The sequence below is a fragment of the Thermobia domestica genome, chromosome 7 (assembly GCF_964235325.1).
Source record: "Thermobia domestica chromosome 7, izTheDome1.hap1.1, whole genome shotgun sequence".
In the NCBI taxonomy this organism is placed as follows: Eukaryota; Metazoa; Arthropoda; class Insecta; order Zygentoma; family Lepismatidae; genus Thermobia; species Thermobia domestica.
Window position 1 is genome coordinate 70,502,940 of NC_137460.1, and position 26,463 is coordinate 70,529,402.

At 36.1% G+C, this 26,463-nt stretch overlaps 1 protein-coding gene across 2 annotated transcripts in view; it reads right to left on the reverse strand.

The window, feature by feature from the left end:
* ValRS (Valyl-tRNA synthetase) overlaps positions 1 to 26,463 on the reverse strand; it is a 104,743-nt gene that overhangs the window by 57,962 nt on the left and 20,318 nt on the right. Inside the window, exons 8-11 of one of the 2 annotated variants that reach the window (XM_081764821.1) lie at positions 25,797 to 25,942; positions 22,848 to 22,964; positions 13,040 to 13,130; positions 6,985 to 7,014 (exon numbers count right to left, since the gene is read on the reverse strand). In XM_081764821.1, the coding sequence (XP_081620947.1) occupies positions 6,985 to 7,014; positions 13,040 to 13,130; positions 22,848 to 22,964; positions 25,797 to 25,942 (384 nt within the window). The remainder of the gene's footprint in view (positions 1 to 6,984; positions 7,015 to 13,039; positions 13,131 to 22,847; positions 22,965 to 25,796; positions 25,943 to 26,463) is intronic. The other variant, XM_081764823.1, reaches the window with a different exon arrangement.

A 26,463-nucleotide genomic window follows, 5' to 3' on the forward strand; every position in this document is an offset into this window, starting at 1 on the left:
TACTAATAGTTCAAGTTTTCAAAAGAAAGTGTATGAAATTAATAGAAATTCATATTGCCATATACTATGCCTAAACTAAAATGTCCACTTGACTATATAAAAAAAAATACAAACAATTTAAAAATTTCTCACACTTCATGTAGCAGGTGTTTATGATTAGTGATTTGCGTCATATTACTTACAATAAATATGCAACATTTGCGGCGAAAAAAAAAAAAAAAGAAGCTAAGAAAGTAAGAAGCATATTTATATGATTGCCTGCAAGAGTGATTTGTTGCTTCAGAAAATGAGTAAATCTGTCGAATGCAATAGAAGATAATCTTCAAGTATTCTAAGCTCTTAGGAGATGAGAGATACAAGTTACACTGATAAGACATTTTCGAATAACCAGGAGAAAAATTATTGTGTGTGTCCAGAACTCTTTATAGCAGAACTAGCTGTGAATGACAGAACTAAAATTAAATGAAATAAAACATAAAGAATCTGCATTACGGCCTAACAATTGTGTGACAGACGCATTCTTTACTACATTTTAAATGAAACGAACTTAATTTGACGTCCTGCAAAACATGTCTATAGACAAATGAAACACATGAAACTGGAAGCAAATGAAATTTAATCGCGTAGCGACAAAACATGTAATGAATATGTTGCTTAGTTTGGTAGCAAAGTTTATACATAAATTCTCATCTTAAATTTTGCTAATAAAAATTTATCTACAGTACTTGTTACAGAAACTTAAGCAAGTGATGATAAAAGAATTGATAGAATAAAAATAATGAGTCAATCCGGAGAAAACTGGCAAGCGCAATATTGTTCACCACGAGCTCGTATGTCCTGAGTTCAAATCAGAATCTCTTCACAACAGAAATGGAAGTTACGCTATTAACCACTTTGAAGAAAATTTAACAACTTTGAATATATATATTTTTAAAAAGTAAAAATAGTTTAATTTTTACTAATAATATTCCTAGCATTAAAAGAACAACTCAATTTGATTTTATTCTTTTTAAGCGCCGTCACAAAATTACACCGTGTTCATCAAAATACTATCATTCATACTTTAAAGTGGTATTACGTCGGTTTGGACAATCGTATTTAAATGAAATTGGTCATATTTGAAAGAAAATCTCAAATATTTTGTGCATCTCAACAACGGATTACAATGTGAATAATGGACGGGATCAAATACAGAAAAAGTAAATTCACTCATGTTTACTTCGTGATTAGTCGATATGGGTTCATTGTTGGATATTTAGCAGGCAATTTGCTGTTGCTGCTGAAGGTCACCTGGGAAGCTCTTGTTTCTGTACTGTTATGCCTTAATGTGCTAACGTAACTTTACTTCCTTTCGCTGTTTGAGAACATCTGAGCGGCTTTCAGGGAATGGATTGGACGTGCCGGAAATGATGATAGTGTCTTCTACAAGTGGCCACCGAGGTTGCCTGACTTGTCGGTATGATACTTCTTTTTTATGGGGTTACGTAAAGGATTGTGTGTGTACCCCCTTTGCCTCAAATCCTGCAAGAAGTGCATGTTCGTATCAGTGCTGCCATGCAGTCCATTCCATCAGATATGTTGGAGCGTGTGTGGCGTGAATGGGAATATCGCTGTCTTTATGTCTGCATCGAAACTTCTGAAGCCCACATTCAATGTCTATGAGGTATAGTACAAAATATTGGAGTTTTTCTTTCAAATGTGATCAATTTCATTTAAATACGATTATCCAAAGCGACGTAATATACCACTTTAAAATATGATAGTATTTTTATGGACACGCTGTATAACTCCCCTTCCAATATATATAATTATCACACACATATCTTTTCATACAAGCATATAAAAACAAGAAATCTACAACCAATATAAACTACTTTAATGGAACTACGTGATAAAAAAAGTCTAACCTAAATATATGTACATTCAAGCATTTTAAGAGAATTTGAACGAAACTTTGATACATATCACAGGCAGTCTTATGTAGCGTACTTTCTTAAACACTACGAAGCACATGCAACGTTCAGCTTCTATGGCTATGAAAACCAAATTTTGCTGCGTAATCAGCACTACTGACTTCATGAAAACAAAATAGCTATCTAATTCACACACTAAAAGCAATGCAAACAGTTACACTGAAAAAATATGTAGGTTTATTACAGGAGAAAAAGCGTGAGGAAAAACTACTAATAAATTATATATGTAGCAAGCAAGTGAATACTTAAACTATTTACTAGTTTAGATAAGATGACATGGATGCTGCTATAACAAATTAAGAAATAAAATCAAAGACACAGCAAAATTTTAAATCCTATTCACATTAAGATTAACTAAAAACCAGAAATAATGACAGAAAACAGTCCAGTTATCTTGGAAGTCATAGATCGTTGTACCAAGTCTTTCTCTATACGTTTCTCCATTTGTTTCAGCCTTTGTAATAGTGCAAAACTAATCAGTAACACGAGGCATCTGGAAAGTATGCTACGTGTAGACTTGTATTCAACCCTTTCACTACTTTTTATTTTCTGTTTTTCTCAAATACAGTAAATACCTCTGAATAGATAATATCGTCTTCTAGACTATTGTTAGCAGAAAACATATAGAACTTAGATACGAATATTAAGCATAATCGAAGAAAAAAAAAGAAAAAAAGGCAACTCCCAAAAGTACCCTTCCATAACTCTATGAGACATCTGTGTCCTGGTGAAAGCAACAGGCTAAGAAAATAAATAATTGTTTTCCACATTTTTGTAGTCCAGAAATATTCTTTATTTTGAGTTCAATATTTATTTTCAGCATCAAGGATACATGAGATGTGGACTATAGTTTAGCCTGGGGTCTGGACCATGTTTCCTACCAGGGATTGAATTATAGGTCTTGCACGCCCAAGGCGAACTACTTACGAGGAGTCTTTAAAAGTTATCTACCTCGGTATCTTTTTCATTGCTGGAGAGCTGAGCATGCACGTGCAGGCAGGTAGGCAGGTACATGTCTTAGTATGCAGCAGACGCAGTTATAAGTCAGTCAGCGTAGTGCTTGAATTGCAAGAATGGCGAGTGCAAAGTCGTGAGAATATGGAGCTTATGTTTCTGATAGAAGTCCTCGCAAAAGAATGGAGAAAGCCTAAAGAAACTCACGACCGGATGCGCGCTCTATATGATAATGATGCACTTTCATACTATCAAATGAAGTTTTTAGCCAAACAATTTAAATAACGAAAGTTCAGGGTCGTGCTTGTTGTGGCATCTTCAAAGGAAAATGTGTCAAAAAAAAAAAAAAAAAAAGCAAAACCATCGTGTTAAGATTAGTTTTATAGTTCATAAATTGGGTATTTCTCCTGGCATTTCTTACAATATAATCTATAATAGTAACCAAGGAAGTCTGTCACTTTTTCATCCACCACCTTCGAACATCGATATGACACCTAAGACGTACCTGGAAGATCAAAAATAGTCCCCATCAGCATCAATGACCTTCTGCCAACATTCCGGAAGGCCATGGATTCCATCGCGGTAGAACTTGGTGGGCCGTGAAGCGAAGAAAGTATCAAGTGCATTTTGCATCTCTACTAGGGATCTGAACTGGCTTCTCTAAGGTGATTGTCCACGGAATGGAACAAGTGATAATCGGACGGTGCAATATTCGGGGAGTAGGGCGGATGCAACAGTGTTTCCCATTCAAGGCGTAGAACGGTGTCCCGGGTTATCCTAGTCACGTGGGGCTTAGCGTTGTCCTGTAACAGGAGGACCCCTTTGCGATTCAGAGGTGCTGGCTCCAGAGTTTTGAGTTTTTCTTTAGCACTTCTCTGGCTCAACTGCTGACAGTAGACAATTGCACTTATGCTCTGACCAGCTGGTAGCAGTTCTCGATGCACGAGGCCGCGAGTAGTCCACCAAACACATGTGAGGACCTTCTTCATGTGCAGTGCTAGTTTCCACTGTTTTGGAACCGGTTCATGGGATGCTAACCAATGATTACGGCACCGTGGAGCTTCGTGGACCCACTTCTTATTACATGTCAACACCCTGTCCAGAAATGCCTCCTTCCTCAGACGAGACAGCATAGAAACACAGGTGTCTGCTCGCGTTGTCTTCTTGCCCGGAGTCAAATCATGTGGGATCCATCGATCCAACTTTTAATGCTCCCCAAGTTGACGGAGGTATTGCCGAATGGTTTCTCCACTCACATTGAATTGTAGTCCCAGTTCCCCACATGTCTGGCCACTGTTCACCTCAATTGATGCCTGCAGATCTTCATTTTGTACATGTGTTGGTCTTACGGAACGTGATGCGTATTCGAGTGTTTCGTCACCCTCCTTAAACTTGTTAAACCACACTGCACTATCCACGTAGTCACGACACTTTCACCAAAGGCCTGACATATCTTCCGCCCCGCTGCAGCGGCATTTGACCCCAGTTTGAACTCGTACAGCATACAAGCCCACATGACACTCTCTGGAGGTCTCATATTCACTCTGTTCTTGCGCAAGTTTACTGTGTAACTGAACTATCACAACCAGGTAGTATGTTGAATATATCTACACCAACAACTGACCTTCGCCTTATCCCTATTCGTATTCAACTCTGGTGTGAGGGCCAACTGAATACAGACCTCCCCAAAAAGCGACATAACTTTCTTGGTTACCTTTATATATAGTCTTGATGACATCAAAGCAGTGCCTAACTTTGAGCGCAAAGGCGACTGTCCCTCTATTTAAGCTCCCCGCTCACGAGCGAGCCCACTTCAAGATAAAATATTTTTATAATACGATACGTATAAGACTATATACATGAAGCAAGAAATACGTTTACCACCTTTAAAAAAGAAAAAAAAATCCCTATGAAACGAAAATGCGATCTGAGTCCACTTAAGAAAAATGACTACTACTGCGGCCCCAAAAATAATATATTTCTTAAAGGTTTAAGTTGAGTCAAAACTCTTCCCTCAGTTTAACTTCTGAACCCACCATATCACTTTCAAAAGAACTGAAAGTAATTTAAGATGTTGCTACTGTCCCATTGTCTGGAAAAAAATATATTTTCCCAAGTTTAAATAAATGTAATCTGGGCCCTACTTCACTAAAAGAACAACTGAGGCCCGTAGAAGTAATATTTGTTCAATAAGATTTCAAATTACTCTAAGGGACCCCAAATTTCATATTTTTCTAGGGGACACAAATTTCGTATTTTCTTAGGGAGGTCCAACTTCATATTTTACTAGAGCAGTCCAAATAATGATGCCTGCCTCCCATCTCATCCCCTTCCAAGGAAAAGTGCTAAGTTACGGTGCTGCATCAGAGGTAAATTCCAGATGGGTGCCGCGAGTTCTGAGTCCTGAGCAAAAGTCATTTTGCCAGCAGTGATACCAACAGAACTTAGACATTCTCCGAGAAAACTTCTACTTGAGAATTATCATGGGATAGGAGACACAGGTTCAACATCATGGTCTTGAAACCAAACACGGGTCCGTGCAGTTAAACACAACAGGTATCCAACTCTCAGAAATTTCGTGTGCAACAATAATTAAAGAGGGTTTTTTTTTTTTTTTTTTTTTTTTTTTTTTTTTTTTTTTTTTTACTTGAGATTCTTCTCATAGAATCCACAACACACACAAAATAATAAACGGAGATACAGTGCTTCCACAATTATGTCTTTACGCGAGACTCAAACAGAAACGTCATAGGAAGTTGTCGGCTGTTTATACTCCATTACAACAGGCCTGCACGCAAGTCACGCAAAGATATGTGGCTTTATAATAGAGTTTAATCAACCCCCCGATAGTCTAGACCTAGTTTCAGGTAACGTTTCTGTTTTGGTATCTGAAAAATTTTCTGTGTGGACGACGACAATTATCAAGAAAGATGTAATGGAGTATTTCGGCAACCAAAACGTTTCCTTCTATTCCGATGGTATTGGATTAGTTAAGATGAACTGGACTAAGTGTGTTGAAGTCAAATGGGACAACAATGAAAATAATTATGCTCAAGTAGATAGCTAATTGAACGCTTCTCGTAGTTACACGGGAGCTCAAACATACGAGAAAGCAAGTTAATGACCCCCTTTCCTTGTGTTACGACTATTTGGCTGCAACACGAGAAAGCAAAGGGAACATACATCGGTATTAAATAATTTCATTGTATTATGTAAGCAAAAACGTAATTTTCGAAGTCTTCATAATTTTCATTGTTTTAGTTCTTTACAAAAGTAAAAAATACGTAAATAAAAATAATTAAATAAAATAGTTAGAAAGCTGAAGAGAATTATAACAAATATAGAAGTTTATAAAACCGATACTTTAAAAAAAAAATCAATTCAGTTTCGAAAGACACTCATATTCTAGTGTAATACAATAAAATCCCCCCCCCCCAAAAAAAAAAAGCATTTTTGTTCTCACTTTCAACAGTGCAATGAATGAATAGTTATAATTTAATAGGGGCGTCAGCAACGAGGTTAAGTATAGTGTAATAAGGGTTTTATATATAAATGATTTGCTCACAGTGACCTGTTACACAAAGAGGACGTGAAATTGCTAAGCATACAAATATTGACAAAATATAGAACAGTAAAATTTTACGAACATTTGTTACTCATGAATAATAATCACACACAATAATAATAACAACACATCCTATAGTCATATAGTAGAGAGTCACTTTATCTATTACAGTGAAGTATACACAACATAAAATAAAATAAACTACACATTTGAATGTAAAAGAGAGAAATACGTTAATTTACACTACAAGTTCGTCATAATAACAAAGATAAATACAACAGCTTAAAGTCACATGATATACAATATTAGCTATACAATGAAACGAAGGTAAGTTTAATAACACTGTGTAGTAGAAATATAAATTTATTACATAAAAGGAGCAGAAGAAGAATAGCAAGAGCTTCAAGCAGGCGTACATGCAGCATTCTTTAGCATGCTCTACAGGAAAGCTTTTTGCTAGTACACTTTTTTTTTTAACGTTAATAATCCTACCTGAATGGGGCTTCTTCGAACTTGTTCCGCCTGCATCAGCCGTGGCATGGAAGAAATGAGATATTACATAAAAATACCCAATGATTAGAACTACAAACTACTAGCGTCGACTTCCCCTTACTTTTGCCTTAAGCTATCGTCAAAAGTGATACAGAAAGAATTGTTTGACCGAAATATATGGAAGGAGCAAAATATGTAACAGAAAACGCAGATGTAATTCTTAACGACAATTTTTTTTGAGATGTACTCAGAATCATTTTGTCTTTTATTTTCTCCATTCTCTATAGTAAAACATTTTTATCCTATCTTTACTCGAGACTATACAATACGAAGTAGATCTCTGACTGCTCACTTTTAAAATAATTGTCGCTACTTTCGTAAGCCAGTTTGATGAAAAAAAAAAAAAAAAAACTTATATTAAACCACCGACTTCAATACTAGCCGTTTGCATGTAATTTTTTTTTCTAGCCACATTCCTCAATTCTTTCTGTATTACAAGGTTATTATTAGCACTCGGTTGAGTAAATTGCCATTATATTTTAGTTCATTCCAATAAATACGTGTTATTAACCATACACATAATCACTTTCATGCACCAATGTTCAATGCTGTCGGTTATTCAGATATGTCAATGTTTTTCTCTCAATTATTTAGCGCACTATTACCTTTACCACATAAGCATCAATTCATAAATTACGTTCAGTAGTGCAGGTAGTATAATGCTTATTTATAACCTATGTATACAACAACAATTTCACGTATATGGATTTGTTATGTATATCAGTTTAAAATAACTGCATGCTCCATCTGCAATTTTGTTAACTAACTGTAATATTTTACAGTATTTCAATATCATGTGCTTAAGCAATCATTAATAATACAGATACAACTACCTTGCAATAATATTCCTAAATTATGAAATGAAAATGAAATAACATCTTTAAGTTTTACGTCCCGCGGTTATGCCGGTTAGGCTAAAAGAGACGGTGGTGATGAGAAATGAATGAAATGGTGGAATGAAGTGAGTGGGAGGAAACGGGAGAACCCCGAGAAAACCCTATTATTATTATTATTATTATTATTATTATTATTATTATTATTATTATTATTATTATTATTATTATTATTATTATTAAGTATGCACATAAGTAGTTACTAAAAATAATATAACGTAAAAATAATGTAATGTAACGTACTCAACGAATTTATTTTTTAAATTTTGCATCTACTGGATATGTTAACATACAAGTGCAGCTATGAGCCACAGTTCATATTTTAATCAAATAAACTGCAAGTGAGATCTTGGAATTAGAATAGCCATCCCAACTGATTAGATTTATCACAATACTGACTTAGAAATGTTCCTAGGATTACATAAGTCTATGGATCGCAGCACTTTCTCAAATAACGGATAGACTCTAATTGATTTACTGGCACTGAAGTACTATACCTCAGTATGTGATCAGCCAGCTGTGTAAAATGGTTTAAACTTTAAACCGCCCTGAAGAAGAGCAATCGATAAATTTGCTTGAAATATAGATCTTTTGAAGATTTATTTATTTATTTTTATTAATCTTTACAGGAATACTTTCTGGCCAGTACTGTGATAATAATTAATATGTGTTACTTACGTTCAATTAGCGAATTAAATTTCTTTGGTAATATATCAAAATGCAGATTGAAAATTGTTGAATAATGCAGCGTACTGAGTTAATTAGCAAACAGCACCAATAAATTCTTACTTCTATCGTGCAACTTCTAAAATAACCTATTAACAACCTTATTTCAATTAAACATGCGCAATATTCATTAATTATAATTTCCACTTTCAGGCTGAATACAATAAATAAATAAATAAATAAAAACACATTGCTAACAGTTATTTCAAATTTTACAACCACAGAAATTCTCGAGAACTAATTAATTTTATATCGATATGGAAGTTCAGATTCAACTTGCTCTTTACTTTTGTAACTACACAAACGAAATACTGACAGATTTAACATTTCCTACTAAAAGCAGGGAATGGAAATAGTTTCGTAATAAAGACAAGACGTTTGCAAACAACCAGAGCATTTCCAAAAACAAGTATATTATAATGGAACTGTCATCTGATAATTCAATTTGTAAAAATACTTTAAAAATCAATGATGCAATAATAAAAATATCTCATAATTAATTTCTGTTCCAAAAGATATAAATATCAAAAGGAAGTTAAGCAATTTCATGAAAAACCTACAGTAACTACAGCCAGTGCTGTAGTCCTAAAATTTTCACACGGTATATGCTATTTTCAGAACATTTATGGTGGTCATAAAAAACATGACAATAGGCTTTTAAAAAATGGGAACGTAAAACGCATGCATTAATAATTCCAGTAATAATGTACAGTGTAAGAACTGCGCTTCTATTTTAAAGTCTAAAAACATTTTATGTCATTTTCTTGATTATAATCATAGAAAAATTACTCCATTAACAACATAAGTGGGTTAGGTATGCCCACTGCGCGAAGGAACAGAGAAAATTGCGCCCGATGTACCAGAAGGAAATAAGAAAATTTTGTTGAGGAGTAGGGTTGAAATACGACTATCACAATTAAACCAACTTTCATAGCTGATTCACTGATCAAAACATGAACTTGGAGAGACAGAGACAGAGGTCACATAATCTTTTCATTTTTCTTTCACTTCCTCCCCGCCCTCTCTCTCTCTCTCCTTCTTTTGTGACCCTGCCTTGTTGCTATATGGTTAGCGTACGCGTCTTCGTTGCAAAGGATCCAAGTTCGATTCCGTGCGGGAATTCATGTGGTTCGGGCTGTAAGTCTACGTCTCATATAGCCTCGATCCTGAAAAGGACGCTAAGTTTTAATCCTAACTAACTAACTAACTCTACGGCCTATGAAACCCGAAGGTCCAATACCGCGTTTACAAAAACTCTCCATTGACTCCTATCCTCAGTCAACTGGATCAAGTTTCTACTTTGCATTCCTATATCTGTGAGATCAATCTTAATACTGTCCTCACATCTGCGCCTAGGTCTTCTTAATGGTCGTTTTCCGATTGGACTTCCAGTTAAGACTTTGAAAGTGTTCCTACTTTCTCCATTCTGGCTATATGACCTGCCCACCTAAGCCTTCTAGACTTCATAATCCTAACAACGTTTGGTAAACAATATAAATTATGCAGTTCCTCCTTATGAGGTTTCCGCCATTCCCCATTCCCGTTCCTCTTACGTCCGAATATCCCTCTCACGATCTTCTTCTCAAATACTTTTAAACTACGTTCTTCCCTCAGAGTAAGCGACCATGTTTCGCAACCATATAGAACAGGCATGGTAATCGTTTTATATATTTTAAGCTTCAAGTTCCACGACAGAATTCGCGACAAGAAGAGATTTTGAACCGAATAACATGAATTCCCTGCTTTTAGTAGACATTTAATTTCTTCGTGAATTCTATCTACCAGGGTTGGCAAAAATCATGGTTTTTATTTTTAAAAAACCAAAAAACCAGTTCTTTTTGGTTTAAACCCGGTTTTTTTGTTTAAACCAGGGTTTTTTGGTTTAAATAATTTACTCTATGTATTTATATTATATATGGACAGAAATTAATTTGTTTCGCCTTGGTGTTACTATGCAACAACAAGATTATGCTGGAAGGGGTCACATAAGCTTAAAGCGGAATCCAAACCGCTTCTCGACTTACATCCAAGAGAAATTGTCCATTGGGACCCAAAACCGAAACTAATTGGTTACAAATGCGATTGCCGAGTCACTCACGAAGAACTCCTGATAAAAATACGTTGTACTGATCTTTACATAGGCGTACTTGTTAATATTGGTATAATTATCAAGAGTCATTTCAAAAGAACAAAAAGATAAACAGTTACACAAGTAGAATTATATATAAATCGGGAAACTCCCGCCTTAGCCATTGGGAAATCCTGTTATTAGTTTAAATGTATTTGTATGTAAAATTTTAAGGTCAACATATCATAATCATTACGCTAAAACTGAGGTATTAAATTACAAATTTGGTATGTAGATATCATTCAATAAAATTAAAACAAAGTCAAATCCAAGCTGATGTTGGAAGCTACGTAGGCAGTTGATAAATTTTGCCAATTTCTATCAATAAGAGGCAAGCTTGGTTTTTTTTATAAAACAACAGGCATTCATTCAAGTAGAAATATATAATTTGGTTTCATTTCTCATGTTTAGGCTTAACATCCTTATGAAATACCAAGGTTATTACAGAGAAGATTTTCGCTTAAAGGGACACCTCGAATCGCTACTTGGTTTACACTTGAAAGATTGGTTGTGGTTCGACCGAGAATTGAACACGGGACCCCTCGATTAAAAGGTGAAAAGTAGATAAACGTAATGCGGATGGTTTGATATGTGGAAACGTCACCATTAAGTTCACACGATTTAAAGCATTTTTTTTTTTTTTTTTTTTTTTTTTTTTTAACCAAGGTTTAAACCACCCAACCCTGCTATCTACCTAATCTCTTTTATGATCGGAGAGTGGGAAAAATGCAGAAATTTTCTCGTATGATCGATATACCTAAACAGAGGATAAGAGGAGGATAGAAAAGAAAGTGATAGTCACTTTTAAATAAATAAGTAAACGAACATAAACGAAACAAAAAAGTACTACCGTATACGCCTTGAAGCAGAAGGTATACTTTAATGACTAAGATTACACAGAGGGTATACGACGTATACTGCAGTATACCCTCGACTACAGCTCTGATTATAACTTCGTAATTCCAGATTTTACATCGCATTTTTTCTCACTATTTTATATCTTCCAGACTGATATGCTTCTGTAAGCATCAAATAATAATTCATTGTTATTAATGTACTGAAATCACATTAATTTTGGCTACGAAATATACCTATTGATATTCAAAATTGAATATGCCACAAAGTAAGGGTAATTTTGTGATATCAACATACAATATCGTTATTTGAAGTGTATCACGCCTGATTCTTTTCTCTGTGACAACAGCTTGTTATTTTCTGCCATATTTTACAATTAAAACTTATGAGTTGACAAATTGCTTCCCACATATGCACTTTTCAATGAGTAAAACTCCATGACTAAAGTTAATTAAATAAAACATAATTAATAGTATTCACCTATTTGTATTGTAATATGACTAAAGTATTGCTTACTGCAGAATAAACTTACCAATATTTCGGCTACATACGCACGTGACCTTTAGCGAAGATTAATGAGGCTTAATACATGTTGTATATTGAGATCTTCACTTGTTTACTGTTTCAGTATCGGTGGACATTTCAAATTTATAAACAAAGTAACATATTTTTAGAGTGAAGAATTTTACGTTTTTATATAAAGAATAATCCAAATAATTAGCATAGGGGCGCGGTGGCTCAGTGGTAGAGCGCTGACCTCTGGTGCATGGGGTCCTTGGTTCGATCTCAACTCGCGCCAAGTGAACTTTTTCATTAACATCACAGTCTCCTTTAGCCTAGCCGACATAATCGGTCAATGCAGATTATTATTTCCTGCCAGTAATTCTCGTGTAACCTTACGCCTTCTCAAAACCGTGTGCGTGGGTTTTCTCGGAGTTCCCCCGTTTCCTCCCACTTTCTTCATTCCACCGTTTCACTCATTTTCCATCATCACAGTCTCCTTCAGCTTAGCCGGAGACACCAATTTGGATTCCAACTACAGTTCATTATTGCCAACTTGTGTTTCTAAACTAGTAATCCATTATTTTTATTAAGCGTCATTAATCTTCGTTAAAGGTTACTCGTGTATATAATCAAAATATTGCAAAGTTTATTCTACATTAAGGAATACGAATAAGTAAGTAACGTAGTTATATTCAAGCATAAATTCCATACGCTCTACCAGTCAAACGATATCATTTCTATAAAATTTTTATCTCACTGTAACAAAATGTTTTATTCACTTTTGTAGATTAAAAACCTTCGTAATGTAACACAAAAATCATTCGCTTATAAATGCATCTAAATATAATTTACAAACTCACACAACATGATTCCAATTCTGGATACCTACCGATGTTGCCTGAAATGCGGGGTCATCAACAGTCACAAAATATGCCGGAATCCTATGTCCCCACCACAACTGACGTGATATACACCAATCTCTGCAAAGACAACAGCAGGTAAGTCAGAATAAATTAATACTTTCTTTTCTTGCCAATAATACTTAACTGCTTCTTAAAACATCTTATTTCTCTTAATGTTTAATGGAAAATAAAACAACATATTTAGAGTACACACTACACAGCAAAAATACTGAGCTTATAGAGCATGATTTTCGTTAAGTTTAAATTAATATTAAAGATGAAGAAGACGAAGTTCTTTAGTATATTTTAAAAATAAACGTACAAGATGCTCATCCTTCGCCTTAACGGACTAAAAGGGAAAAATAAAATATCTTTCAGTTTCACGTCCTACGATTATGCCGGCTAGGTTAAAGGAGACGGCGATGATGAGAAATGAATGCAATGGTGGCATGAATAAAGTGAGAGGAAACAGGAGAACCCAGAGAAAATCCACCAATACAGTGTTTGTCCACCACAAAGCCCACTTGGCGCAAGCTGGGATCGAAGAAGGGACCCCACGCACTAGAGGTGAACGTTCTAGCACTGAGTCACCGTGCCCCCGGACTAGAAGGGAGAGAATAGCTGTTCGATATTGTCGATTGCCCGTAATTTCCGACACTAAGTCTGCAATGGGTAATATTCATAATTACATTACGAAAGAAAAAAAAAAAAAAACAATACAGTAACCAACTAGACTATCCAATCTTCAAGCACAGAGACTTCTCTATGATGCCTGTGAAAAATATGTGGGTCGCTGCAAATATAATCTACAATACGATAAATTCAACTTCTTTAGTTTAAAATGAAGACTTTTAGACTAAATCGGCTGCTCCAAATTTTGTCCTTTGCCTTCGAAGTATGTAAAACAGAGAGATGAGTGCAGTTAATTTAATATCATGAACCACAGTCTCTAAGTCGATTCAAAACGAATTCTGTTCGATTCCGCTTCCACAGTCATTAGCTGAAAACATTCTTAGAACAAAAAATCGGTCATACCTTTTACGGAATATTCTGGAAATTCTCACAGTAATGACTCTGTGTAAGTTGACTGGATTGAAATTTAAGGTTTATTTGAGCTCCGAAGCTATATGAAACATGCAGATACAGCTTAACGTGGAATCCAAACCAAGTGAGCTCCCCCAACAGGTGTCCCACATCAAAGACGCGTACGGTACTATACAGCGACCAAGGAACTCCAGACTTGTATGGGAATCAAATACGATAATGCTAACGCACTTAAGAACATCCACTACACACCATATCACTCTAACGGTTTTGGTAGGTCTAAGGGTTTTCGTAGACAGCATGCTGATTTCGATTTGAAGGTCCACAGCACTCCGTTCACCGCAGAGGGTAAGCAGAACACAAGACTACTCTATATAAGGCTAGGGTCAGACACGCCTCTTTTTTCTCCATGAAAGCAGTGGTCAAACTATGACGTCACATGGCGACAACTAAAGGGACAAACACACACACATACACAAATACAGAATAATGGGAAACATGTGGACTGAAAATAAGAATTTGAGAAGCATTTCTGTTAGAAATTAGTTTGTTTTGTGATTGTGTTGTGGGCTGTGTTTTGTTGTGTGTATTTTTTCATTATTATCATATATTGATGTGTTAATGCTGAGTGAGTGAGTGCATGTCTAATATCTAAAGAAAATGCCGTCTGAATGTGCTGTTTCAACTTGTACGAACAACAGCAGAAGTTGCAATAAAGACATTTTTTCATCGTTTCCCAAAGAATTCTGCGGTCTCTGCGGTTGGACAGTGAGGTGCAAACGAAAAGACAGTTTTAAGCCCAAAAACAGTAGAATTTGTTCTACCCATTTTTGTAGTGATAATTATGAGCGTGACTTGGAACATGAATTATTAGGCCTCCCTTCCAGAAAACGTCTTAAACAAGATGCAGTCCCCAAAATAAGTTCACCGTCTAATTTTTCTCCCAAAAAATCAGAACGAGGTGATCGACAGTTGGTAAGAGTCAGGAAACGACAAATAGCGAGCATACCACAAGAATCACCGTCATCTCCTAAGAAGAAGTGTAAAAATGTACCGAGTGATAATATATATGATAATGTTCTCCAAAATAACTTAGTAAAAGAAAACGATGAATTACGTGTACAGCTAAATAATTTAAAGAATCAACTAGAAACTGAAAAAAGGCTCAACAGAGCTTATCAAGCTCAAATTTCGAACTTGCGTAAAAAATTAAATCCCAGTAGGCAGCGCAGATTCGTAGCGAGTGAAGGTCGAAGAATTTTACAGACGGCATTCACTGATAGCCGAATTCATTGCCTACTCAATCACAAAACGAGAAGTAAGTGGCAACAAGAACATACGACAATGTGTTTGTCTCTTTGCACTTTGTCAAAGAAAACATACATGTTCTTGTGCGAAAAGTGCCATTTCCCACTGCCGAGTGTAAGTACCATTCGCCGTTGGTTTAGTTCAATAAAATGCAGGGTTTGCCCAAGTGGGCCCAGCCCGAAAAAACCCACCGGGTTTTTTCGGGTTGGACCCACCTGAAAAAACCCATCTTAAAACCCACCTGGGTTTTTGACTTTTTTGTTAGTGTATTATTGGTACACTAAGGTGATCACATTGAAAGTTATTTTTATCAGATTTTAAACTTTCTTTGGGCGAATTATATGCTTTCATGTTAAGATAGACAACAATATTCAACATAAGACCTTTATAAAGCTCTAAATGCACTGAATGAATGAATAAATAGATAAATAAATAAATAAAAACCTCACCTTAGCTTGAGATAATTGTAGAACAAATTAATGTGTAGATTATGCTTATAGCCTATTTGAAGTAAAGTAAGCGATTGTATATTTTAGAAAATACTTTCCGTGAATAGTGTGTTTCCTGACTCGGCGCCGCCGAGGGACGTTATCCCTCATACGCTGACGGGTTTAAGGTCATAGGTGCCGGTACTAACAGTAAATATGTAAATACATTAGTAAAACTATTAGTATTATTTCTTACCTTTGATGGTAACAAAAGTATTCAGTAAAATTTGGTTTTCCAACAACAACAGTTAAGTTCAGTCATTTGTTGCTAGCCTTCAAATAAGCATTCTGTAGAACCAACACTAGCAATAACGTAAAAATTCTTGTCAAAATTAAGAAGCTTAATGCTCGGAGCTCCGAAGACTACGTAACGCTTACTATTTCAAGTGCTGCATTCAAACTTCAGTATTAATGGAAGCTTCGATGTACAGTAAAGCAAGCTGCATTTTCAGGGAAAACCCGTCGTGAAAGAAGTGTTCGGGAAATTCTCGCAATCGAACCCACAAAGCATCGAAAGTGAATACTTCAACAATAAAACTATTTATTTTACGCTGGAAGATATTTAATTTCATTTATGACATTTTGAAACATTTACTTTAATAAAATATGAATTATAGGCCTATGTTTGTTAATTGTTTTAAATTAGTTTTCGGAAAAGAACGGTCTTGCAACAAGTGCTCGGGTAATTCCCGTAATTGAATGCACAAAGCATCGAAAGTGAACTTCAACAATAAGACCATTTATTTTACGTTGAAAAATATTTAAGACATTTTGATGAATTATCTCTCTGTTTTAAATTAATATAGCTATTTGGTATTCATATTTGGCGAACGTCACTGAGGCTCCTAGGATGACTCGATCTACATTTGTTCGTTTGTCTGCCTTTAACCACACAGTGTTCAACTTTCGGTCTTTTAAGTTTTCAGGATACAAACCAGAGACACTTTAAATTTTCTGTTTAGCTTGTGGCAGTATACCAACGTAAAATTACAAAATGGCGCGCTTTTTTTAAAAAAAAAAAAAAAAATAGCTGATATCCACTGGCGAAAATCCCGTGGGGATGATGAGGACATATCCCCTAAATCTTGGAACTGTCCCCCTCAATAATCAAATTGGAAGTGTGTCTTTTAGGAAGAAATGTGATGATTTGTGTCCAACTGTCACAAAGGAAAGTGAGATGAAATTGATACCTCCCAGAATAAGCTTCAAATCTGACCGCCTCCCAATGTTGAAGACAACTCTGCTCCCCTATCCATGTTGTCCCGGAGTCCCACACAGGGGACATAAAATATGACGATATTATTATTGCTTTACAACTTTAAAATCAGACTGGCAACATTGAAAACTGTTTACAGGGAATTATCATATTTGGATCATCCCTTGTAAACAAATTTCAATGTTGCCAGTCAGATATTAAAGTTATAAAGCAATAATAATGTCGTCATATTTTATGTTCCCTGTGGGGGACGCCGGGACCGACATGGGTAATCATCCTCAGCATTGTTTTTCGCCTTCATAATTATTTTGTACATCGCATATTATATATATATACCGTCTTACCCGTCTCCCCAATGTTGAAGACAAATTTGCGCCGCTGCTGATATCCACGCTACAAAGCGCAATTTTAGGTCTTTCAAGTTGAAATTTTCAAAGTAGAAGCACGAGAGACTAAATTAGCTGTAGGGCGGCATACAATTTCAAAATGGCGTCCATTTTTCAAAATAGCGGGTATCCATGCTACAAGGTGCAATTTTCGGACTTTTTAAGTTAATATTTTGAGGGTAGAAGCATAAGACATTCTAAATTTGCTGTATAGATTTTTTCGGCGATCCAATATAAAATTTCAAAATGGCGGCAATTTTTTCAAAACAGCAGTGAATAGAAAGTTGTTGCAAGTTGTGACAATGACACTCATAAAACGTAAATCATATTTTAACATTTTTACCCCAAAGAGATTGAAATATTTCGAAAAAACCCAATTAAACCCGAAAAACCCAATAAAACCCGAAAAAACCCACAGGGCCCAGGGGGTTAGGTTTTTTCAAAAATACCCGGGTTTTTTCAAACCCTGATAAAATGTAAATCAGGTCTTCTGAAGCAAGTCATATGCATATTGAAGGCTAAAGGTGAAAGTCTATCTGTTTCAGAAAAATTGTGTGTGATCTCGTTTGATGAAATGAACATTCTCCAAAAAGCTCGTTATGACAAACGGACTGATACTGTATATGGACCTTCTAAACAGGTGTTAGTGGTGATGGTTCGAGGATTAGTGGGTAAATGGAAGCAACCAATATATTTTGATTTCGATATTAGGTTTACAAAAACATTATTTGACACAATTGTCCAAGCTCTAGAAGAAATAGGGTATCCTGTGGTTGCTCCAGTATCAGATCTTGGAGGATCAAATAGGCGTATTTGGAAAGAATTAGAGATAACAATGAATAACACGTCATATCACAATCCTTTCGACACCGAAAGAAATATATTCTTTTTTGCCGATATTTCTCACATGATTAAGTTATTATGGAATCATTTCTTAAATGAATGCTATGTATCACCATCAGGAGAGAGAAATTCAAAATTCCCATTTGTAGCTCTTTCGAAATATGACTGTAATGAAATTAAAATATGAGCCAAACTTCGTGACATTCATACTAACGTTCATGGAACAGACAGTGCGTGAAATATGCAACAGAACTTTTTTCGGAAAGTGTTGCAAAGGCAGTGCGGTATGTGTATACAAAGGAAGAAACATCGAAGTTCATTTTGGCTGATGTTTTTAATTCGCGCCTACCTTTCGATTTTAGAAAGCCCTCAAGAAGTGCTTTTGGTAATTCTATTCAATCCCAATTTATTTTTGGATTGGATTTTAATTTACTCAAGTATTTTGTCACAAATGCTAAATCTTACCATAGTATAAGAAAGTAGGAAGCAAAAATATTTTGTCATTTCAGTAAGGTATTGCAATACCTATATACCTATTAAACCTTTAATATATTTATTCGAATATGTCAAAAGTAAATATGGTATGTAATATATATTAACGAGTAGACTTAACCAGGCCTGCTTGGAGAATTTCTTTTCGCAGCTGCGCTTTGCTGGTGGATAGTATGATCATCCTACACCAGTTGAAGTTAAGTATCGATTAAGAAAACTAATTTTAAGTCGCAATGTTTCCACTGTAAGTTCAAATTTGAATATGAGTGAAGCCAGTATGTTTCCTCCGAGTTTCATGTATCACTATTGAAAGAATCACAGAGTATAGTTGAAAACCTCGAACATAAAACTAGTGAATGTTCAATTAGTAATTATGCAATTGAACATAAAGGGCTTCACATAGGAACTCTGTACATACACGAAACGCTGGAGGAAAATAGTGATGAGAACATAAACACGTCAAATGAAGGTTTGTTGTAAATAGCTGGATATATAGCTTTCAAAGATGGTAAAAAATATTCAGAATTATGCTCAGAGGACAAGACAAAAATAGATGGAAAAGTTTCGTGGTTGTCGTTTCTCTCTAGAGGTAGTCTTGTGCACCCGTCGAATAAATTTTATGAAGATGTGGTATTCATGAACAGAGAATTTTTGAAGGTTCATGATTCAACATCATTTCGACAAATGGCAAAAGTTGTGAAAACCCTATCCGAATTGATATCGCGCAAGATACCACATGTGCCTCTTAGTATAATCGAAAGATTTATAAGATTAGGATTAGGCATATAAACAATGTTAGTTCACCAAGTCACGCTCAACAAAAGAAAATGAAAAAGTTAATGAAGTAGTCACACAATGAAGCTTAACATATCGATATAGCATCGAAGGAGAGGGTAAGTTCTTCATTTTATATTTATCACAAAAAAAAAAAAAAAAAAAAAAAAAACTTTTAGTAGGATAGTTTTTAACCTTATGCTTTTCTTTTTTTTTTTTAATAAAGCAAGTCAATTCAAATTTCTTACGCAAATTACTTTTTTAGAGATCTGTTAATTACTTCTCATTTACTCGTTTGACATTCATGCCGTTAATTACTTTATTTCGGTATTTGTGTGTGTGTCAGGAGGGGGGTAGACTGTTGCAACTTCTAGAGTTAGTGTGAAAAATGATATTTATAGGTAGTATTTTTCCGTTTCACCTTAATTTTCGAGGGAATCTACACTCCATGGACCATCCCCTGACTATGTCCCTGTCGCCAAGATACAAACAGAATTGCTTAGATAGCTGAAGGAAGGAAGTGATTCCCGTCTCCAGTATTTTGCATCTTATTTTTAATAATAAAAATGCAACTAAATGTGGTGATCTAGGCGAATATTGTAAAGTTAACGTACTCCAAACTAGGGAATTATTTATATTTTTTTCCTATTTCGTTTCCTTCATCCGAAATTTTTGTGCTATTATCCTCTTTTCATAGAATTTACAAGGTGGTAAAATCTCCATATTTCAATAGGCGCGGGAAATGTCTTGTGCAAGCTCTGCGGGTTCCCTAGCTTGCTTCTTGTCGACACTCAATGTCACGAATACGTCAGAGATCACGTGACAGAGTACGACCCTAGCCCTGTATAGAGCAGTCTTGGGCAGAACGTAATGTCTGTAAGCAGCATGCTGCCAATAGCCTTCCCGTTATCTTCATTTTACAAATTCTTCTCCAATAACTTCATTCAGAAGTGCCCGCAGAAAAGAAAAGAAGGTTAAGAGTATATTACCGACAGTTTTAAGATGCTAATACAGTTTAAAACCAGTCAGCAGTCAGCAAAATTTGGCATAACAAGTGTATATACGAAGCGTATGTCCCCCCCAAAAAAGTCGATACTTGTTTAAAAAGCAAGAAAATAAAACGAGAAGAAATTTATTATGATTGATATCCAAACATGTAAGTTTGCTATTTTTCAACGTAGTCACCCTAAACCTCCAGACATTTCTGCTAGTGTGACACAAGCTTCCGTATACCCTGTGTGTAAAAATCTGCCGCCTGAGAGTGTATTCAATTCAGAACTGATGTCTTGTGCACTTTACTGTCATTGAAACGCTTCGATGCAAGCCACTTTGTCAGATGAAGAAAAATAACTAAATCGCTAGGCGCAAGGTCGGACAGTAAGTGAGATGACTGAATAGCTCCCATCGAAATCTCTGAATTCTCTCAACAATACGAGCAGCTATGTGTGGTCAGGAATTAGTATGGATCAGAAAAAAATCCACAGCATAGCATTCCTCTCCGCCGATTTTGGATGGCACGTCGCAGATTATTTAGTGTTTGGTAATACACATATGCTGTAATTGTTCGTCTTGATTCCAAAAATTCCACAAGAATCTCACTTTTTATTGGTTGCAGAACACAATTGCCATGATTTTGTGTACTGATGTGTTTGTTTGAATTTCTTCACTTTAGGATAACCAGAACGCCACCATTGCATTGACTGTTGCTTCGACTTCCCAATGACGTATAATATCCAAGTTTCATTCCCCATCACTATGTGAGAAAAGAGGTCATCCCCATCCTTCCCCCACGGGACCAAAGTATCAGGTGCAGCTGTCATTCTTTGCCCTTTGTGAGCATCTGTGAGCATTTTTGGCACCCACCTCGCACACAGTTTGTGATAACCCAGCTTGTCAATCACAATTCGATGCATTGTTTTCGCAAACACTTCTGGAAACTCATTGTCAACTTCATTATTGTGCACAGGCGATTGGATCGCACTTTCTCGTTAACGCATTTCACTAGATCGTCCGTCTGAACACTAGGTCTTCCGCCACGCTCATAGTCATGAACATTTGAACGCTTTTCCCGAAACTCTCTACACCATTGCCTCATCTTCCCTGGACTCATTAGTGTTGATTCCTAAATGGTACACAATTCTCGATGGATGTCAGCAGCATTCTGTCCTTTGGCGTTCAGAAATCCTATGGCAGATCTCACTTGTACTACGGCAGCCATTTCACCTTATTGCTACTCGCACGTACGCAACTCCACTCGAACGATTCTATCTCTGTTGTAAGCGCAGAATACTAGAACATGCCGCTGCGCATGCTCAACTTTATCAGTGCTGTCGACCTCGCGTAAAAAATAATAGCGCCTTTTTTACACGCGCTCGTATATTATAAAGAACAGCATTTTTAAATCAAAGTTGTACCCAGAAGAAGAGTACAGCGTTTTCATAAAGTATGGACGGATTTAATTCGCTTATAATTTACATAAAAATGCTCATATTGAAATCAAATAAAGTGCAAACGGTAGCGGAAGGATTAAATTTTTACCTGTAATCTGCACCAGCTCAGTTCATTCACCGCCACACCTCCAACTGGGCGCCATTTACGTCCACACATTCGCATAGGACCGTCTAGGAATCGACTTCTGTGGGCTGTTGATGATGCTTTCCCTTACCCTGCTCACTGTTGCAGGCGATGTTGGCGGCCTCCCACTTCGAGGACGGTCCAGGACGCTTCCTGTCTCCAAAAACTTAGCATGCCACTTTCGGATTGCGCTCTCAGTCGGTGCCGGCTTTTTGAACTCTTTGGTGAACTTTCGACACACCAGAATTGGCCTTGCCCTCCCTCTCTCAACGTGTTCAGAGTTGCCGCTTATCTAACAGTCTTGCCAACTAAAAAGTTAATCCTTCCGCTACCGTTTGCACTTTATTTGATTTCATTATGATCATTTTTATGAAAATTATAAGAAAATTAAATCCGTACAGACTTTATGAAAACCCTGTATTTGGAGTCAAGTTTATTCAGCAGTTCATCATTGGCACTGCTTTAAGAGCGTGCTAGCTAGCTTATGAAGGCACTACAAAATGGCACTCAATACTGAATTTTAATAGTATGGGTTCACCGCTATTATTTGGACGCCGGGAAGAACCGAGACATACTTGCGCCATGAACCGAAAATATAAAGAAACCATAGCATAGAGTCAAATTAATAAAAAAAACAGTAAAATAAAAATTCTCTGTAAAGAAATCTTACCTAATATTTTCCATCCAATAATACCACGTCTTGTTAAAATGTTCTGGAATGATTTTCAGTTCTCCGGACCTTACTGCTGCCATTGCTTTTTCTGCCATTTCACCACTCCTCACATACCTGCAATTAGAAACAGTTAAGCACTAACAATTCTTATTTTATTAATAACCGAAATCTTATTTTAAACATTACGGTATGGATGTGAGATGTTCAAAACCTTATTACTTTAAGTGTTAAGCATTACAATCTTAAGAAAAAAAGATAATATCCTTCTAACAGTAAACCTTCTTGGTTGCTTAGCTAGCCCCTTTCTAACAGACACATTAAACCATTTAGATCTTTTAATTTTATTACATTCAGCGACGTGACATGTGTCAATTTTAAGAGCTTTTAATCCACTACTTAATTCTATTTCTTACAAAAAAAGAAAATTGAAAACAATGAGTTCCTAAAATTTCAATCTTACAGGCTTTAGACCAACGACATCACTGATACTATTTTTATCCTGATTTATTAGGATCGCGAAGTGAGGCTTAAAATAATGTAATATTAGTATGTCCGTTACTCCACGCGATAATTCTTGAACGAAAGCGATTTTCTCTGAATTGTTTTCTTTTGCAATAATCTGGTAAAGTAATTATCTCCGCTCAGTTCATTAATAGAGTCAATCCGTTAACATCTTAACGGGTAACAGTGGCTTACGTACGTACGTCCAATAGTACACACGCTAATGGTTCAACGAAAGCAAATTTTTGAATTGTTTCCTGTAGTAGACAGCTGGAGCTATTTTCTCAGCTGAGTTCACTAATGGAGTCAATCCGTTAACATCTTAACCGATAACGATGACTTACGTCCGTCCGTTAGTTTACACCATAACGGTTGAACGAAAGCGAATTTCTGATTTTTTTTGCAATAGACAGCTAAAGCGATTATCAGGGCGAGTTTGTTAATGGGGTCAATTCGTTAACATCTTGAAGGGTAACGGTGATTTTAACAGTAGTTGTCCATATTCTATTTTCTATTATTGAAAAAAAAAGTAGAAGTTAAAAATCTCGCTGTTAGGTGGCAGCACACATCTACCGGACAAAATTGAAACTTCTAGTGCGTAATCCTCTTTACTGTCTTTCAAAGTTTATTACTTTGCTCTTAAAACAAACATTTTGATTATTGTGTTTCTAACTGTAATTCAATGTGATATCTCTGTACTGTTTACATCTAATTTATGTATGAAGTTGTCCACAAAGCTGATAGTTTTTGTATTCAAATTTGATCTTGCAATTCGAAACGCATCTTTCCTCGTCCAGAAGAAAAAAATATAGAACACTACTCTCTGAATAGTTTACATTTTTAAATATATATATATCGGGTGTTCTAAAAATGGCGCCCACTGACCACAGAGCATTATTCTATAAGTCAAAATAAAGCTATATATATATATATATATATATATATATATACACGAGGGAGGTTCAATAATTATATATATATACACGAGGGTCATACTTAAAATACTTGAGCTGGGTTGGATGATGGGGGATATTGTAGCCTAATGTCTTCGATAGCTATAAGCTAAATTTCAGAACCATAGCTACTATATTAATATTCTTTTTTGTCGTTTCAGGTGTGAGAGGTGGCACCTAGCTTGAAAAATTAAAAAAAAAAAAAAAAAAAAAACGAACAATGAGCTGTCATCAAGTGCCTCCAGAAAAAGGGGTAAGCCCAAAGAAGATTCATGAGGACATGATCAGTGTGTTGGGTGATGGGGCTCCTTTCTACCAAGTGGTAAAGAACTGGTGCCGCGACTTTCGTTGCGACAGGGAAAGTTGTCAACAGGCTCCTGGTGCTAGTCCTCCAACAACATCATGCACCCCAGGAAACATTGATGCTGTGCATGATACGATTATAGCAGACACATGAATCACGGTGCAACAGTTAGCAGACATCATGCACATCTCTGTAGGCTCAGTGGAAACAATTGTGCATGAATCTTGGGATTCAGAAAGGTGTCAGCGCGATGGGTACCCGAAATGTTTTCTCGTAAACATCAGAAAGACAGAGTTCGATGTTCAAGGGCTGGTTTGGAAGTTATGGGGGCAGACCTGAAACAGTTCTGTGACAGTGGATGAGACGTGGCTCCACCACTATGATCCCGCAAGGTCAAAGTGCAAGCATCAGCACGCAAGGTTATGGCCACAATTTTTTGGGATGCGAAGGATGTGCTCTTTATTGACTACCTGGAGGTTGGACACACAATCACGGGGGCCTATTATGCAGCCCTAATCCCAAAGTTACGCGAAGCAATCAAGGAAAAACGGTGCGGGATGTTGCAGCGAACAGTGCTGTTCCACCAAGATAATTCTCCGGCCTACAAAAGCCATCTTACTGGTGCCGCAATACATGCTGCTGGTTTTGTGTTGGAACATCCTCCCTACTCACCCGGCCTCGCCCCTAGTGACTCATTTCTTCCCAAAGTTGAAGGAGTACCTCAAGGGGAAGAAGTTTCACTCACATGCAGCTGTTACTGAAGCTGTGGAGGAATGGCTCACGGCTCAGCCAGACTTTCTTTGAACCACCCTCGTGTGTATGCCTTACGAGTCCTCGTCTGGAGAGACAAATTGCACTATGTGGCAACGTGGCAAATAAAGAACCACAGATTAGATCTACCAATCTATCAAATAGTTATATCGATTCTTTCCAGATGGCAGGTAAAGTCGATTTTGATTGACACTAGCATAATTTATTAGTGTAGCTATCGATTCAATTGCTTGTTGTATTCGCAGAGTAATGCTAATAGCTTCAAGTTAACCTGCGAAGTTGCCACATTGTGAAATTTTGATTCCCCATAGCGGCTGAAGGAGGCCCCGGAGGGCTACTTCATATAACATTTTCGCTTTATTTTGGCCTATAGAATTGTGTTCTGCGGTCCGTGATAAAACAATTGATAATACATACCACTGTGGCTTGATAAGGGGCTCTACCACATCCTTCGATCTACTGCACATTGGAACTACCATTGGATTATCTTTTGTTTCACGATATAGACCCTTCTCTTTCAAAGCCTCCAAAACAGCTTTACGAGCATGGAATCGTTTCATTCCCTGAAAACAATAAGAAGGAATCGTGATTAACATACTACATCCACACTGAAATTTATCGTATGATAAATTTTCAATAACAAGAATTTTAACTTGTTCATTGTACTGTATAAAATGTATATCTTTTACTGTATAAAATGTAACACTGTAAAATAAATTAAGATTTTCTTTTTCAATAAAATACAATTTGCACTGGCATTCCATACTATCCTATATTAAAGCTCTGCTCTTCTCATGCACACACAGTATTCTTCAGAACTTTTTTTGATGGCTTTCTAAACCTGAAAGGTGAACTTTCACTATTATTATATGAATGGCATGTTATCTACAAGAAAAAATACATATTACTTAAGTTTTTTGACTTGTATTGGAAATGTGTACCGTATCATGATCAAAAATTTAATTCGTTCATTATTCTCTTAAAAATTACATTCTTTCTAACGAAAAATAATTTAATTTCGTTACCAGTACTGAAGAGCTTATCTGCTTATGTCTATTCACACCTTTCTTTAATATTTTAATTC